Source organism: Falco peregrinus, chromosome 8 (genome assembly GCF_023634155.1).
Source record: "Falco peregrinus isolate bFalPer1 chromosome 8, bFalPer1.pri, whole genome shotgun sequence".
In the NCBI taxonomy this organism is placed as follows: domain Eukaryota; kingdom Metazoa; phylum Chordata; class Aves; order Falconiformes; family Falconidae; genus Falco; species Falco peregrinus.
Window position 1 is genome coordinate 10,455,948 of NC_073728.1, and position 17,481 is coordinate 10,473,428.

The 17,481-nt window shown below is 41.9% G+C and overlaps 1 protein-coding gene across 12 annotated transcripts in view; it reads left to right on the top strand.

The window, feature by feature from the left end:
- The window catches only part of IKZF2 (IKAROS family zinc finger 2), a 121,152-nt gene that overhangs the window by 69,628 nt on the left and 34,043 nt on the right, over positions 1–17,481 (top strand). For all 12 annotated transcript variants that reach the window (XM_027796768.2, XM_027796766.2, XM_027796769.2 and 9 more), the window contains one exon: positions 3,210–3,377. In XM_027796768.2, the coding sequence (XP_027652569.1) occupies positions 3,210–3,377 (168 nt within the window). The remainder of the gene's footprint in view (positions 1–3,209; positions 3,378–17,481) is intronic.

The following is a 17,481-nucleotide window of genomic DNA, read 5'->3' on the forward strand; positions in this document are numbered from 1 at the left end:
CTTTTATGTTTGGTTAGCTGTTCCTGCCCATCTCCCCACTCATTTGTTGATATTTTTTTTTTTTCAAATCACTACAGTATGAAGGTTTTTCTGCCCTTGTTTAGCTCTAAAATAGAGAAGAGGTTTAATACTTAGACTAAAAATATTTTGCAGTCATGTAGTTTCCAGTGCTGAAAAGCAAAGAGCTTTCTTAGTCACCCTTCAGTATGTGTTTTTCTTATAAGGAGATCTTACTTTAATAAGTCAGTATAAGTATATAGGCTCAAATGTTAAGTAAATCGTTATAAATGGTGAAAAACACACCATGCTTATAACTGTCATTACCTTCTTGTAGTCATGTGTGCCACTTGTTTAATAGGTCTGTAGTTTCTGGTATGTCTGTGCTGCCATCACCCCCAAAGATAGGGAAATATTTTAAATGCAGTCAGGGACTGTCAGGTGGAGAAGAAATGTATTCAAAGACTTATTGTGAGTGGATGTTTAGTTTGAAGTGTGATTAATTTCAGCCTATGGTTAAAAACTTGTAGTTTTCATGGAAGAGTGAGGGAAGCAAAGAAGAATGTCAAGGTTGTTATTTTGTTATTAGGAAATAGTAATACTGGAGAACCGCTTACAAATTTATTAGGAAAAAGCATCAGGAGAAGTAATAGCAAAACATTCTTCTCAAGGCACTGAAGTGATAAAGAAGGCTGTTTTGCCAGTATCTGGAGTGGGCATCAGACCCCACAGTTCTTGGAAAATCAGCAAAATCTTCTTATTAATCGGTCTTTCCTTTTTTTGTGTACCCTTCTATTAGATAACGGTCTCTCAGATTAGCTGTGCTAAATGTAAAAGCTGCTAATCAATAGCACAAAGGTGTGACTAAAATTAACAGTCATCCCACAAGCCTGCAGTTTAAACAAGGAGCAGGAATCAAATGATTGGACAAAAGTATAACAAACAGATCAAAGCAGCTATTTACCTGGAATTAAGCCAGTAGGAAAAATGAATTAATGCTGGCTTTAAATAGATACAAAGGTTATTTAAGGTAAAATGTGCTCTTGTAGCAGATTCTGTCTGTTGCAAGAGAGGAGCAGACTATCGGTGACTTTGGGGTGAGTGTTTTCATGTCATCTTTGCCGCTGAATTCCTGGCCAAAGGGTTTCAGCATCCCTTCAGCTGCCAGTTTATCGAGGGGTAATACCTGCTTATATGTGGCCTCCAAAGTGTCAGAGATAAGTGGGTGATATAGCGGGTAAAACACATTAAGTGTGTGGTTTTAAATACAGAAGGAGTAAAAGGAAAGACTTTAAACTTGTTAAGAAGCATGCTACCTTCTTTAACATTGTCATCCTGAAACTGAAGCTATCATTCCTGAATACTGAGAAACGTGTCAAAGGAAGGGGTTTTGCCTGTTTTCTCAGACAGTGAAAGCAAAACAGAAAAGAAAAAAAAAAACCCATGTATTTTTCTACTGCAGTCTCTTCACATATCTCTGTTATGGACATTTTGAAATGATATAAAAGATGATAATGGCTAATCAGATCCTTTAAGTACAGTGTGGGAGTTTGAAAGGGAAACCACAAACTCTTTATCAATTCCAATGAGCTCGTGTTCAGTGTATTGGAAGAAGAGCTGTATGCCCTGATTTTTTTATAAATCATTACTCCATAATGTTCTTGGTAAGACTGTAGGAACCATAGTATCTTCTTCAGTGCATCTCTAGTTTCCAGCTCACATACGTGAAGTTGCAGAGTTATGGCATATATATGGCACACCTGCCTACTGCTGCCCTCCTAGCAGGACCATGATGTTGGCAGCCATTTAAACCACTGAAGCAAGAATTGCTCGTTGACATCTATAAGAGCTCTCTTTCCTCCACTCTTTCCATTTGAATCTACAGACATATTTTGGACTTTACACTAGACACATGAACTGCTTTGATAAAAACATTTTGTCCAGCAAGGGAGTAATAATATTAAAGCAATTGAAAAAGGCTTTGGAGAGAAGTGACAGATCACAGAGCGTGTTTGTTTTTCACAAGATCTGTGCTTCAGGCCAGTGAATTCAACCTCAGAAAGTCCCACCAGGATTTGATCAAGGCTCCGCAGTAGGTGATGCGCTGAAGCAATGAATGAGGCTGCTTACATCTGAAATCTGATGTTCGAGACCTTGTTGAACTAGGGCCCTACTTGGTGAAAACGTTTCAGCACCCAAGGCCCAGCTGCAGTAAAGTGCTTGGGCAAGTGGCAGCACAAGTATCTGCTTGTGCCCTGTTGATTTGCACAGTGGGACAGAAGCAGGTGATTAGAGCTGCCTGCCCACTGAAGAACGCTGGAACAGACGGAGTGTCCTCAACAGACGTTGACATAGAGTAGGGTTTTGATAACATTTCACAAAACTTGTGTGAGTTTGTCAGGGGTTTTCTTCTAACTCATAGTAATAATTAAATAAGGGTGTTTATTTTTATGGACACAGTCCCCATGGTCCAGGGGAAATACAGAGGATTAACATCAAAATAAGTTTTGGATGTGTGTGTGAGCGCGTGGGGTGAAGGAAGAGGCTAACGTGTAGAGTTGCTGTTATTTTTTTTGCCCTTCAAACAAGTCTTTTCAATTAGTTTTACTTACAGCACAAATTTGCCTGGTTCACAGTTTAACAGTGTAAGATTTTTCTCAGCATTTGCTGTTGCCCAAAGCTTGTGGGCCTGATCCTCACTTGCATTGATTCTCTTCATACCACTCTCGCAATGCAAAGCAGCCTTTAAAAAGGGATCTCAATTAATGTGTAATGTAAACAAAAGATTTTGTTTGAAGCAAAGACCTTAACATCTGTCCAAGCCCAATTGCTATGATCAGATCTAAATACTCATATGGATTGGACCTCTACTAAAAATAATTGCAAAACCGTAGAGATAAATACTACAAAACCACAGTTATGGATCTAAATTTTGAGCAGAGCTCATCTTCTGTGAAGGACAAAACCTCTGGGGTGGAGAACTTCAAGAAAACCTGGCTGCATGAGTCACCTCAGGGAAAGAGCCTCAAATCAGTATTGGAGGCTCAGCCAGCTGTACAAAAGAAAAGGCCTTGGACTTCAGCAAGTGCCGTGGGATGGCGGTGGTGGGGACCATACCTGTGTAAATGGCACTGTTACAAAGAGCGGGATAGGGGGCTCTGTCTATCTTCTGAGGTTTCTTGACAGCTCTCTCCCTTCCATTTCCCTTCCAGGTGAACGCCCTTTCCACTGTAACCAATGTGGAGCTTCTTTTACCCAGAAGGGGAACCTGCTGAGGCACATCAAGTTGCACTCTGGGGAGAAACCGTTCAAATGTCCCTTCTGCAGCTATGCCTGCCGACGGAGGGACGCCCTCACAGGACACCTCAGGACGCACTCTGGTGAGCCCACCTTGTGTTCTCTTCCCTTTTATTTTTTTAACTTTGTCATTACCATTCAAGTGAAGCAGGTTGTGAAAATAACTGTGTGTTCCTGGTGGCTGTGGGTCTGCACCATCCTCTTCAGATAGCGCAGCTCTGAACTTTGGGAAAGCCTTGATGTGAATCAGAGAAGCTGTGGTTCAGACACACCTCTCCTTTTGTGTAACTGAGCCTCTTCTGCTGATGCTATCACATTTCCCTTTGAATGTCTTGAGTTTATCCAGGCTTCTCTGGTAGATTGTTTTAACGCTCTCAGCCCCAAAATGGCCATGTAATTCCAAAGACTGTGAGGAATAACTGTGTTTTCTTGGAAGCCTGCTTTGCAGTTCATACCCATTTCTTCATCTCAGAAATGCCATATGCTGGTGGAGTTCATACTTGTTTATCTTTCAAGAACCTCCTAATTGTAATTTTGATTATTATGTCTTGCTGTGAAGTCCTAATTGATGGCAGCCACAGCACTTGCCCTAGAGCAGAAGGTGGTGGAGAGACATTGGGTTTGTCTTGCCATCCTACTTGACAGTATCCTGTCTATATCAAGTCTGCTTCATACAGTTCTGGATGTGTTCTAAAGCAATACCTGTTGTGTAGTTGCATGTTAGTAGTCATGGCGGTAGCCCTGATGATCAGGATCAGATGTGTTTCTAGTCCTGTGCACTACACCAAGGGACCGCATTCTGCCCACTTACTCATTTGTGTAGGACTCTCGAGTAAGATCTTAACTTGCTACGTTTTTTATCTCCTAGGATGTTCAACTTTTGTGTCCAGGCCATTTATAGGAAACTGTATTTTTCATTGTTGAATGAGCAGATATAATTGGACTGGTTACAAGTGACAGCATTACAGATGAACTTTTTTGAGGTGTTAGCAAATGTGTGACTGCTGAAACACAGTGGCTGAAATGCAGCCACAGACAGAAACTCTGCATGTGAAAATGTAATCATGGAGCTTCCTGACTCGTTATACACATTTCTTCTACAGGGTCAGCCTCACTTTGGTAGAGGTTTCTGTTTTATAAGCGTTAGATTGGTCTTAGGATACAGAGTTGCCTTGACATTTCCAAGGATCATAAAGCATAAGCTAGTAAGCTTCTCCAGGTAGACTCTGAAGTATGCAGGAGGCTGTATTGATGCAAACGTACTGCTGACAGAAAGCGTGAGCTTCCAGGGTAGTGCAACTGTGGGACTAGGCTGAGAGAGAATTGCCTAAGAGTTGTCACTGAGAGGATTTGATCTGAATGTCAGAAGTGAAAATGTCTGTGTAACTTTGAGGTGCCATTTTCATACATCTGACCATAACTGTAGTTTCAACTTGAAATTTAATAAAAAAGAAAACACGATCAAAATATTCACAAATAAAATAAAAGAAAAAGGTTTGTGACATAAAATAGCCCCCATGACAAAACTCTGATATTGTGGCTGAAGATTGTTTTCATAATATGAATATAGATTTTGTTACCTAGATACAACCATTGATGGAGATTGTTCGTTTTTCCTGTGTAAAAAGCACATGGCTGAGGTTTCTGCTTTAGCATGAGGGTGAAATGTAAAAGTGTGGGATTTTCAGAAGGCACCAAAGCTGCTTAGGCACACAGGTTCCCCTGGAAGCTTCTTCCCTGACATAGCTGTGTTCACCTGTGCTCAATTTGTAATTTTATGTTTTGTTTTCAGTGCAGAAAGTGTCAGCCCTCTAAGCAGTCAGCTACAGCAGTTCTCAGCAGAGGGCCAGCAGGAACAGACAAGCGCTCCCACAATACTCTCCAAGACGATTCTTAGAGTAGCACTCAAGATGAAGAGTTAAAACCTGGCACCCACCTACACAAAGGTGAAATGCCAATCTGAACGTGAGCGTGGAAGTTAAGGTCTCTCTTTCTGTCCTTGTCATATAGGCAAGCTTGATTGGTTTATGCATACATCTGTGAACCTGGTTCATAGAGAAGATGGGTAGATATTCCCTAGAGTTTTTAAACACTTTCGTATCATGGTACCATACAAGCATTTTCTGTTTTAATAAAGCACACATCAAAGCCTGTAAGTAGACCTTGAAGGTACAGCAAATCTAGTAAACTTCATCAAAGGTCTTTTCCAACGTAAATGATTCTATGATTCTATGGATGTTTACATCTTCTGCCATTCCTGACCAGAAAAGATGATATCAGATAAAATACAGAAGGAGAAGGCTGGAAACTATTTTGAAATATGAGGCTTCAATCCACTTTCAGTCTGCTACACTTAATGTCTAAATTGAGACGAGTCTGAACATGTGTTTATAAGAGGAAAGCTCTGTAGATCAGATCCTCAGCTGATACAGATTTGGATTGCATCCCCTAAGCAAGGAGGGTACAGCTATTTTGCACCAGCTGAGAATCTGGCACTTGATTTCATAAATGCAAGACCAATTTCCTTTTTTATGTTGTATCTCTTTTTCCTCCTTAAATAAGAGAGTGCTATTATTAATAATAGTAATAATAAAAAAAACCCAAACCACTACTCTTTTTTTTTTTTTTCCCACCTTCTCAAAAAGGTTTTAAACTACTCATTTTTTATGGAAGGCAGAGTATGCAAGAAAGGAGTTGAAGAATTTGTTTATATCTTTTTTTTTTTTTCCTTTCTCCCAGCTAGTTTGATCTGTGAATTTGAAAGCACTTTGTTTGTCTCACCACTTAGTCAGTTACACCCTCTCACTACTGCCAGTTAGTCAATTTTTCCTGTGCTTAGTGCAGGGTTTTCATACAGTAAGACAGGAAAGGTGAAAAAATAAGGAAATGTAATTGCAAACAGAAATTAGCATCTCAGAGATATTTGAAATAGCTGAAAGTACTATTAACTTAAAAAAAGATTAGATAGCTTTTTTTTCTTTTTGCTTTGGGTGGATTTTTTGTTCATGTTTTAAAAAATATTTCCTATTTATTTGAAAATGTTTTTAAGCATCACAATCCACATTTTGCCTCCCCTTCTTGTGCAGATAAATATCTTACTATATAAGTGTTCCCAGGATGAGTGGTTAACACAGTATTACTTCATATCTGTAATGCTGCTGCTGTTTAACCCTAAATAATTAAGGACTTATCTTGCAGTGATTTACTCCTGCGATTATTTACCTTTTACTGACATACAGAGTTCTGATGAACTTTGTGTCTATATTTTCCTCCCACATGCAGCTTGTTTGATTTCAGGAATATAATGATGCCTTCAGGACATCAGTAGGAAAATGCCTGCGGAGAGATTCATGCACAGAATTACACTAAGAGTGGGCATGAGCCTCAAGGTATTTACAGGACTTTCAGATGTTTTCAGAATTAACTCCATAGTTCCATAACACAGATGATACAGGAAAGGTGCCCAAGTGGGCTTCCAGGCCATGAGTGTAAGGACAGGCTGTGGAGGGCTGGGGCAGAAGGTGGTAACCCCTTCCAGCAGTACGCACTTGACAAACTAGTGGGGATTGGCTTCACCTTGCCTAGCTTTTGCTGTTTTGAAAGAGGAAAACATCCAGCCAAAGCCAGTCTCCTGATGGCAGTCACAGAGTACCTGCTGTCTCACCCTGAGACTTGCCAGTCTTCTCCATCGTCTCTAGAACTGCACAATGAGACAAAGGTAGATACAAAACAGATGAGACAAATTCTACTGTAGGTAATTAAAGAACAGAAACCAGAAGTTTTTAAGGAAGACAGTTGATCTGACAGATCAGTCTGACGGTTAGAGCACCTAGGTGTTGACCTCCGTACTTTGAAAGATATGACATACAATGTGATGCTGTTTTACCTTGAAAAGCCAGGCATCCTCAAACAGGCACATAAAATTAGCAGTTCTTTTTTTATGTGATTTTCTCTTGTGTCTAAAATGGAGCCAAGTCAACCCTCCCCTCATAATGCTATTGTAAACATAAATGCTTTGATAGTTCTTAAAAAAGTCAAGGCTGCAATGGTGAACAGTCTGGAAGAGCCCACAGAAGACATTAGTGCATTAGTTTTCAGAGCAGGGCTTGGGCAGTAAGCCGTAAATGAGGGATAGGTTCACTTGCTAAGGGGAAAACAAAACACAGAATAGGTTTTGATTAATGGAGAACCATCCATCCATCCTTTACACTAAGCAAAGACGGTCCTGTGGGCAAATCATTTTGTGATTTTTGTGATTAAAAGACTGTTTTGTCACGCGTGTGCATAAACTGGCCACATGAAGCCTTCTCAGGCAACCTTAATTCTGGAATTTCCTGATTTTTCTTTTTATCTTGGCAACTGCAATCATGTTCTCTTACTGTGGTGGGAGTATGTAAGTGTTATTCATATATGAAAGCAGTTTTAGTGTTTATTTCTTCCTAAAAAATGAGTAGTCAGATCATTATTTTTTTCTGTCACAGAAGCTTTTCCTCACAATACACTTTAAAATTTTCTTCCAAGTGACTTCTTTCCTGTTTAGAAAATGCTTTTTTTTTCCCTTTTCTGCTTTTAACAAATATTTGCTTTTTCCTTCCCCTCTTCTTCCTGCATTGCTGCTGCACATTGTTTGTTACTGCCCAGCTCTTCAATAGCACTGAACTAATGGTATCATTTTATTTGCAAAAGAAAGTCAGTGAAGCATTTGTTTTGAAAGGAAAAGCTTAGGCAAAATCTCCCAAAAGCACAATCTTTGCAAACTACATATAGTGTGCAAGCTAAAAGGCATGTATAATTAAAAACATAAATGCCCCCTTCATGGAAAGGTAGTTTAGTAACTCTGTGTTTCTTGGTCTGCAAGTCTATCTTTCTCATCTCCTCTTTTCCATAAGGACTTTCTTCTCAGCTCCTCCTGTGTGGTAGTGAGCCATTCGAGATGTCCTACATGCCTGCAGTTGCATGGCTTGGTTTTTTTGTCAGCAGAACTGACAAGTGGTATCTGTGTGTGTGACTGTGCTCAAAGGCAGAAGGAACCTGGTTCCCGATTCTGATGATGTGCCTGACTCAGTACATGTTTGGGAGAGTCATCCCACGTGTGAGTGTCTCACTCCAGCTGAAAAACTGGATGAAGAAGCACAGTGCTGAAAAACACAATGCTATGCGTGAAGTCCTGCCTGTCAAAAGTCGATGAGAATTACTGAAACAGTAGCAAGGATGCTTATTAAGAGTAATGAAGAGTCAGTGTTTTAAACTGCTTCTTTCATCCTGAAGAGACTTTCATAACTATTAACATCTTCACTTGCAAAACGCCCGGTATCTGCTTGGTAACCATGTTTTTGAGGATGGGAACAACACAATTAGAAGAATCTTGGGACCTGAAATTCTCATTACACTCTGGTTTGGATGGACTCAAACACATTGTGAATGGGGGGAAAAAAATTAAACGTGAACAAGTAGGATACTATCTGTGAAAAATGAAGCAAGTATGTGGAGAGGCGGGGGGATATTTTGCATACAAATCCCATTTCTGCAAATAGGTTAGCAAACAGTATCTTCCCTCAGTTGTAATGAGCAGGTGGGCATTTATTCTGTTGATCTGATGCTTAGAGCTCTATTTAATGAGGCAGAGCTGCCCCTCCTCTCAGGTTTTCTTAACACTATTTTGGTTAAACTCAGTGGAATTAGTCCCATCACAAAATCATTTTGGGTTTTTCTTAGCGGACTCCAGGTTATTAGCAAACTGTTATTAGCGTGTATACAATACTGCAGCACCTCTGCTTTCTCATTAATGCTTCCAGTACCTAGAGGCCTTCACTCTGTGTTGTAGAGTGTCTAAAATCTCTGGTATTCTGCTTTCCGTATTGTTTGTATGTGCATTTTTGGAAGGCAAGATCAAAATGTGTACAAGGGTAGGAGCTTGGTATGCCAGGTCTTTCATCCTCTAGGCATCCTTATTTAAAGTTTAATCCTCTGTAGAGCCAACTTGTATCCCGTGCTTAGCTCAAGCCCCATCTGAACCTGATCCTTGAAGTTGTGGGGTCCTCCTCACCACCTGAGCACTACTGTGACAAGTATTAGTATCAGCTATATGAAAAGGTCATCCTTATGTGCTCAGAATTAACTTGCTATACAGGCTTGGTCATGCTAAGCCTTTTCTGCAGTGCATAATTATCACTGAGAAAGCATCTTTGATTTAAAGATGCTTTAGGCTCATGATCTTCTTAGAAAAAAGTACATTTGGTCTTTGAGGAACTTGTGAAAAGAAATGGTTCCACTCAAAGCAAGAAGTGTTCATTTTTTGCTTGTTGGAATTCTAAAAGTCTTGAAATTCCATAAAGATTCCCTCTTATCTGTGGTACTTATGGATCAATCTGTGTTCAGCACAGGAGATCTGTTTCTGACAGATAAGACCGAGAAATGGGAGAAGTGGTCCTGGTGAGCAAAGGTAGATGTGCTGTGTGCCAGCCTCATGAATCTCTCTCTCTCTTAGGACCGGGTATCAGCTTTTTTCCATTTTTCCCTCCCCCGCCACTCCAGGATGCGTGATTGAGATGACAGGGGAACAGACACTGTGCAGCTCCCTGCTTCTCGTGGTGCCCCGGTGTAAGTCAGAGGTGACCTTTTCATTTAGCACTTGAAGGCTGCCTGTAAACTGGCTGAATAGAGAAAGACTCACCCACTCCTAGCAATGAGAGACATGGACACCATGGGAGTATCCTCATTCTAAATATTGGTTCACAGCAAGATTACTAGGTGCTAAGATTTATTGTGTTATCTGTGAGACTAGTCTTCTGCCTCTTGCTGTCTCCCTTGGTGGAGTGTAGCCTTGCTATGTCTCTGCCATCTGCAGGTCTACCAGCAAGTCCTCCATTTTTCAGCAGAGAGAAGGCAGAGATCAGGTCTGGAGGGAGGCTGCATCGTCTCCTCCTTCCTCTGATTGCAGAATCACAGAACAGTCAGGGTTGGAAGGGGCCTCTGGAGACCATCCAGTCCAACCCCCTTCTAGAGCAGATTGCCCCAGAGCAGGTTGCACAGAGACACGTCCAGGTGGGTTTTGAATGTCTCCAGAGAAGGAGACCCCACAGCCTCTCTGGGCAGCCTGTCCCAGCGCTCTGTCACCCTCAGGGTAAAGAAGTGCTTCCTCACATTCAGATGGAACTTCTTGTGTTGCAGTTTGCGCCCGTTGCCCCTTGTCCTGCCTCTGGGCACCGCTGAAAAGAGCCTGGCCCCATCCTCCTGCCACTGCCCTTAAGGGATTTGTGTACAGTGATAAGATCCCTCTCAGCCTTCTCTTCTCCAGGCTGAACAGGCCCGGCTCCCTCAGCCTTTCCTCACCAGGGAGGAAAGTCATCCAAGTTTCCTCTCCTTGATGAGACAGGGTGGCAGAATTCTGTGTTTGGTGTCAGGTTAAGTCTCTGAACCCTTGGCAAAGAAGAATTTGTGTTAAGGCAGGAGGTCCTGCACACAGAAATGGGGAAGAGTACTAACGCCCCCCCTTCACCATGCGGGGTGAATCAGGGTGAATGCAGCTTTGCCACAAGGGAAAGTTTCCGCAGGGCAGATTTCTGTTCTGCAGCGCAACAAAGTGCTCACAGGGAGGGGATGAGGTGTCCTTTGCCCCTTTCTTCAGACTTCCTGAACCTGCTGCCATCTCATCCAGAAAGCCAGACAGCACTGCAGTAATTAGGGGTGACAAGGACCGTGTTCAGACAGCATCATCGTGGTGTAAGATTCACATGCGAACATCCCTCATTAATTTTGACCGGTTCCTTTCTTCCGGATGGAATGCCTGTGCCAAGATGGAAGTGTGTGTTTGGGATGGGACTGCTGACGCCCAGTTTTCTGCATGTTTTCTGTTTCCTCTCCGCATTAGCAAATCCTGGCATAGTCAGCCAGATGCTGTCCCTCTTTGTGTTGCCTCAGGCTATATACAACCTGACCAAAGAACCCGGTCCTGCTCTACAGGGCTGCTATTTGGAGAGAAAATGGACACTTCATTGCTGGGTGATGCCAGTTCTCATGCCAGCCATCCTGCTTTGGAGGAGCAAACAAGACGGTGACTTTCTTTTTCCTCTGGGCTTTTGTTCTGCCACAGTGCTATATGTGGGATTTCACTGGCATCACAAAAGCAGATTAATGTGGTAAGACTTCTGCATATAGAGCAGTAGTCCTTCTGAACAGCATGCCTAACCTGTTTTTTAAACACCCAGAGAGACTGTTTCTGTCGCCTCCCTAGGGAAACAATTCCACTTCCCATCTGCTTTTTAGAGCTGTGACTCGTCCTGATATTTAACCTAAACTATCCTTTCTTTTGCTGTAGATTATTGCTCTTCCCAACACTGTCTTCTGTAACGGTAACTCCTGTGCTCACTTTACACTGTGATAGCTGTAGTCATACGTCTAGCATTGATTCTGTTCTAATCTGTCTGTATCTTCCAATCTCTCAGTGCTTTTTTTTATTACTGATTTTGAATTTTTTGTTAGTCTTATTCACTCATTTATGAGGGGCCTAAATTGTAAAGTCATTTTATGCTTTGAAAACACAGGCCAGTACAGATGCAGACCCCTTAACCTCATCTCTGCCTCAGTTGCCTGTCACTGAAATTGAAATAAAGAGTACTTCTCAACCTTGTCAGGATGGTGAGAGGGCAGCATGCACAAATGATTGCAAGGCACACACATATTGCTGCAATGAAGGTCATGTAAGTACGAAGCAGAGTATTCCAGTGCTGCTGGTGCCCCTACTGCATAGCATTGCATATTATCTCCTTAGTTTTACTTGGCCTTTGTGCAATAGTGAAATGAGATAATTACAAAGTGGAAGGAATAATAACTTCGTATTGTTACCATAACCACTGAGGTGTTATACCCTGATACTGGCATGATTATGTGAGACACAATAGTAAGGTGATTATTAATAATGCTAAAGGGCTTACTACTTAGCCCACAATTTTTGTGTCTTGTTTCTTTTATGAACTCTATCGATTTCATCAGCCCAAAGCCTGTGTGAAGTGGATATGTGTTGTTGCCTCATTGTTATCCATTTTTCAGTGATGGGAAAATGAAATAGGAAAAAAACAGAGACCCAATTTGCAAATTAAGGTACCTCAGCACCAAGGTAGCTTCGTGTGAATCACTTGTCCTTCTGCACCAGAAGTACTAGGGGCAGGCTGGCTGGTGAGGTTCTAGGCACTTAGGTATTTAAAGATGTGTAGTCTTTTGCTCCTTTAAGTTCAAGCTGTAGAGGCCTCTTTTGGCCTAGTTGTCCTTGTCATCAGGGATTGTTTCAGAAATCCACTATTTTTATGCTCAAGTTGGCATGTGTACATACAAAACCAGAATTTAAAGTGCAGCTGTAAACACAGGAGTTGCACAGCCAGGCTCTGGATTGTCTTTGGGAGCTGGTTGTCTCATTGCATTAGAATAAGCTTGAGGGACCTGATGCAGTGCATCAGGAGTCCTCCTGCTCCAGAGGCAGCCTTCTGAGGCAGCTGCAGTGGTTTTTGCAGAGCAGAGATCGAAGAGGTGACTGAGAACTTTCTTGTGCACTTGAGATGCAAAAATGGTTTTGACTTTACAAAGCCACATCTCGGCGAAACCAAGACCACTTCTTGCATGTACTCTCAGCAGCCAAATACTGCAGCAGCTGTAAGGAGGAAAAAGTTGGGTGTTTTTTTGGTTTTTTCTTTTTCCCCTGAGAAAATTATTTTCAAGGGCAAAAAGCTTTTGCATATTGCCTCTGAGGAAAGGAGATCCAGCATTTGGAACTGGGCTCATTCAGGCCTTGAAGGAGTTTCTGAAACCTTTCAGCTTGAGAAAGTTTGAACTTGGAATCAAACGGTGGTTTGAGGCCATCTTTCATTGATATCTCCGAGCTGTTTTATGGGGCAGTGTGAAATGGAGAACCGCCACTGACGTTTTTGATAATATATGAGTGCTTTAAGGTGTAAGAGAGGTATTTTTGCCATCTGAAAGGGAAGCCAAGAGAAACTAAAGGGGAAAAAAATAACCCAGTTAACACTGCGCTGTAGCAAAGCTGCAGAAAGCTGCTACTGATATATTCTTCTGAGCTCTCAGCAACCTGTAATTATGAATTGGCTTACAGCTAAGATATTGATGGATATCACTCAAGAAGGAAAATGAGAATGTCTAGATTTTTTTACAGTGAACCTGTACTGAACTCTGTGTGACTCTCCTATTTATAACCCTGTGTGAAGTTCAAGGAAACTTGTCCTGGAGGTTTCCCATGAGAGGGAACTGTGTTTTTACCTGACTAAAGCTCTCTGGATATTTTCCCATTTTTTATTTGATCTAAGTGTGAACTTTCTCCACCCTCTGCCCCTCCTTCCTTTCTGGAGTGGTTAGAGAGGTTGATTACAGCCAGGATTACACAAGAGATGCCAGTTGCACACATGTTTTGCATAACTGTGCTGTGTTGATTTCAGACAGGGTGCCCCAAGTTCCCTCCCTGCCTTGCAACAGAGAGTCAAGATCTCTATCTTCATTCCTGAAGCTGGAGAAATGCTGTTGAGGCCCTGCCTATTGAAACCTTGACAAAGAGCACCTGGCTGGGATGCTCCCCAACCACACAGTTATCTGCATGCTGCAAAGCACTGGCTTTCAGAGAAGTCTCTATTTAAAGGTTGTCCAGGCTTTTTGTATTAAATATGCAAGTTGCTTTATCTCTATGGGAGGCACTGCAGATGATCAGTGGGGCAGTTTAACTGAGGAGGATTTTCAGTGTAAGGCAGCAAGAGTTCCCTGGGATGCTGCAGCTGCTCTGAGACGACTCCAGCACAGCGAGCCTGCTGCCTGTGTTAAGGATGGGGAATGTGCTCCCCAAGCATGTGTCCTTTTCTTCCCTTCCAGCCAGACAAGCATGAATGCTCTCAGGTGCTCCGAGATGGTCGAGGGCCTGTGGTGAGGATCCTGACTGGAAAATTAAGACAAGCTTATCCTAGCACTGATTTTGGGGCTAGTTCAATGTGGCTCTTATCTTCAAAAGCAGTGAGGTCCACTTGATTTCAGCGAGAATTAGGGGCTTTGACGGCGTAGGCCGTAGCCTGTGTTTCAGTTCCTTTTGCTGAGAAACAGATATTTTATTCCTCCTGCCTCTTTTCAGTTTGGAGTGGAAGTCTAGGACAGCACAGGGTCTCCCCCAGCCGAACAGGACTGGGGCTGTTCTGAGCTGCCGGTGGCACGGTGCTATATCATGGGACAGAGCCGGTCTCAGGTGGGCAGAGCCCACACTATGTAAGGGCTTCAAGCTCTTCCTAGAAAATAAATCACATCCAAAGGATACACTGCTGAGAATCTGATGATGAAATTTTTATATAGAAAAGCGACATGGGCCATAGACTCTCTCTCACTTGGATACCCTTCATGTGCATGCATTTTGCTCGTCTCCTTGGAGACAGTGCCTTGTCTGAGAGCAGCTAGCCTTGGCTAGGAAAGGCCTGACATTTCTGGTTTGTGGGATGAAGCTGTGCTGCTGAATTTTCCAACAACCAGAAAGGCATGATTCGATAAGAGCATAAGCAGTTCTGTACAAGGGTATCGTGTGAGCATCTTTCTCTAATACCTCTTTGGGGACACCACTTGAGTCCCTGGTGTGAAAGACGGAATCAAAGATCTTTGAGGAGAGCCTAGCGATCCCTGTCTCTTAGATATCAGAAACGTTTGAGAAATTTCTCCCTTCCCTTCTTACGAAGAGCTGAGTCAGCTGGACTGGCATGTCTGGAACTCTGTGGCACCTCGAGCAGGCAGTCTGCCAGCTGCATTACACACTGCATCCAAAGGAACACGTCACTTCTCTCTCTCTCCCCTTTGCAATCTCCACCCTCTCCCTTTTATTTTTCCTTGTTGATCCGTGTAGGTGAGTCAGAGAAACCTGCTCATCCACAACCTGTTCCTTCTTGCCAAATCCTCGAGCAGCACTCCCAGTTCTTGTTAGGTGTCAGGAATAGGTTATGAAAACAAAAACTGATACAGGCAGAGCACTGGGTATAGAGCGCATACTGTAAATGAAAATCAAATGCATAGTGAATGTGCCAATTAGAATGTGTTCCTAATAGAGTGATGTCTTTTGTAGGAGGCACTTTATTCTGTGATTTATATATAATACTACTTTTCTTCCTGTAAAACACCAGGATGGAACAGGGAAATGGTTTAAGGCATAAGTAAGAGCACATTTAGGGAGAAAGGTCGTCTTAACTCCACTGGATTCTAAAACAACAGGAGAGTGGAAGATTTCCAGTAGGAAAATAGGTGGTTCATGGAAGTGTTTTTGAACAAAATGACTGGGTTTTTGTTACCAGTTGTAGTTGTACTAATCTGAAAAAAATACATTGATACTGGTAGAATTCCTCAGTTTCCACTATCGATGTGATTCTGACCCCAGGAATTAAAAAATCATGAGTCTGGGTTTCCCAGATCCATAGACACAAATGAGAGTGAAAGATGACAAATATTCCTTTTTATTTACCTTATGATATTTATTTCCTGAGTGGGGAGAGAATGAGAAAAAATGCAAGCTAACTTTCCTCTTTGGTTAGTTGACTCCAGAAGCTGGAAGCTGAAGGAAAGCATAGTTGGGTGAAACTGCAGGTGTTGGTAATGCTGTAGGATCAGGTGTGTCTCAATATCCATAGCTACGTTTCCATCAAGCAGCATCAAAGAATTGATTTTTGGTGTGTTTTGGAATGAAGCTACTTGGCTTCAAAGGGAATAGATCATCCACCAGGAAAAGTGCTTTGCTTGACGTTTACATGCCACAGTAAAATGTCCACGTTAGCTATATTGAAATGAAAAATGTATCCATTATGTCCGTATCGTTGGTCTTCTACAAGCAATGAGTTTGTCCCAAGGGCTAATGATGAGCCAACTTCAGGAGACGGCAAGTACACTCTAGGTTGAGATGCATGAGATTTCTGCCTTGATCAGCATGAAGTCCAGGACCAATTTGACCTGGCTGGTGTACAGTCTGTGGGATAGGATTGCACCATTGGTGAAGAGAAGGTAAAGGGCCATTTTATGTCAGATAATATATTACTTGTAGCAAGAGGCAATCATTTATCAGAGTTCAAGCCAAGATGAGAAGACAGGAAGGTTTACTGCCCAGCCACCTTCTGCGGAGGATGAACCTAGAATACAGACAAAAAGAGACTTGACAAAGGCATTCAAGACATCAGTGTCGCAGATGGGAATGAACCCAGATGTCCTACATCCCCATCTGCTGACTCAGTTACAAGACTTTCCACACAAAAATTAAGAAAGAAAGAAAGAAAAAAAAATGTAAGAAAATAAGAAAAAGATATTTTTCTTCTCACAGGTATTGGGAAATGAGATTTACACCCTTTTGTGCTTGATTCAGCCTTCCTGGAGAAATCACCTATTTTAAATAGCCTAGTAGAGCCTTCAGTATGAATTTATGCAGTTAAGTGTGTTTACAGTTTCCTAAATTCCCTGTTCTTACAGGAAACCTTTTTTAAGTATTTCTGGATGTTTAGAGAGCTCTGTCTAGAGCCAGCTTTTCTGTCTTTACTTTCAGCCCAAGCAGTTTTTTCTTTCCTCCTTTTCTTTTTCTTTTAGATTAATTTCACACCCATATTTAATTTCCTTTCATTTTGTCTGCCTCCCTTTCAGCCATGATAATACTTTCTGAATCTATCCAGGGCTTTTAGTGCAAAACTAATCGCACCAAAAAAGAAACATCCTAAACCCCCAAATCTTCCCTCCCTCCCTCCCTCCCTTCTCATTCTCTCCACTGAGCAGACCTAAAAAATGTTGGGTTTTAGGAAGTGCTCTGGAACTGTCGTTATTTATTTTGTGTGTTACCAAAAAAAAAAAAAAAAAAAAGCAACTAGGAAGGATGTTGAGGCTAACAGGAATTGCTGAATTTTATTATCCAGAAAAGATTAATGTAGCTACAGTGTCAGACGTAGACAGCTGATGTAGAGGTTTACGCTAGAGCAGCAGCTGTCCAGTATCCCAGATTCATCTCTCAGAGTTAAAGGATCCCATCATCCTTTAAAAGATATCTTTGCTGTTAATTTTTGTTGTGCTAAGAATTGTTTTCATACAAAAAGGTCCTGACTCTCCCTGCCAAATATTATGGCTAATTTTGAACATGGAGCAGCAAAGACCACAAGTGTTGGTGAGGAGCGTGGTGGGAAAGGAGGCGTCTGTCCA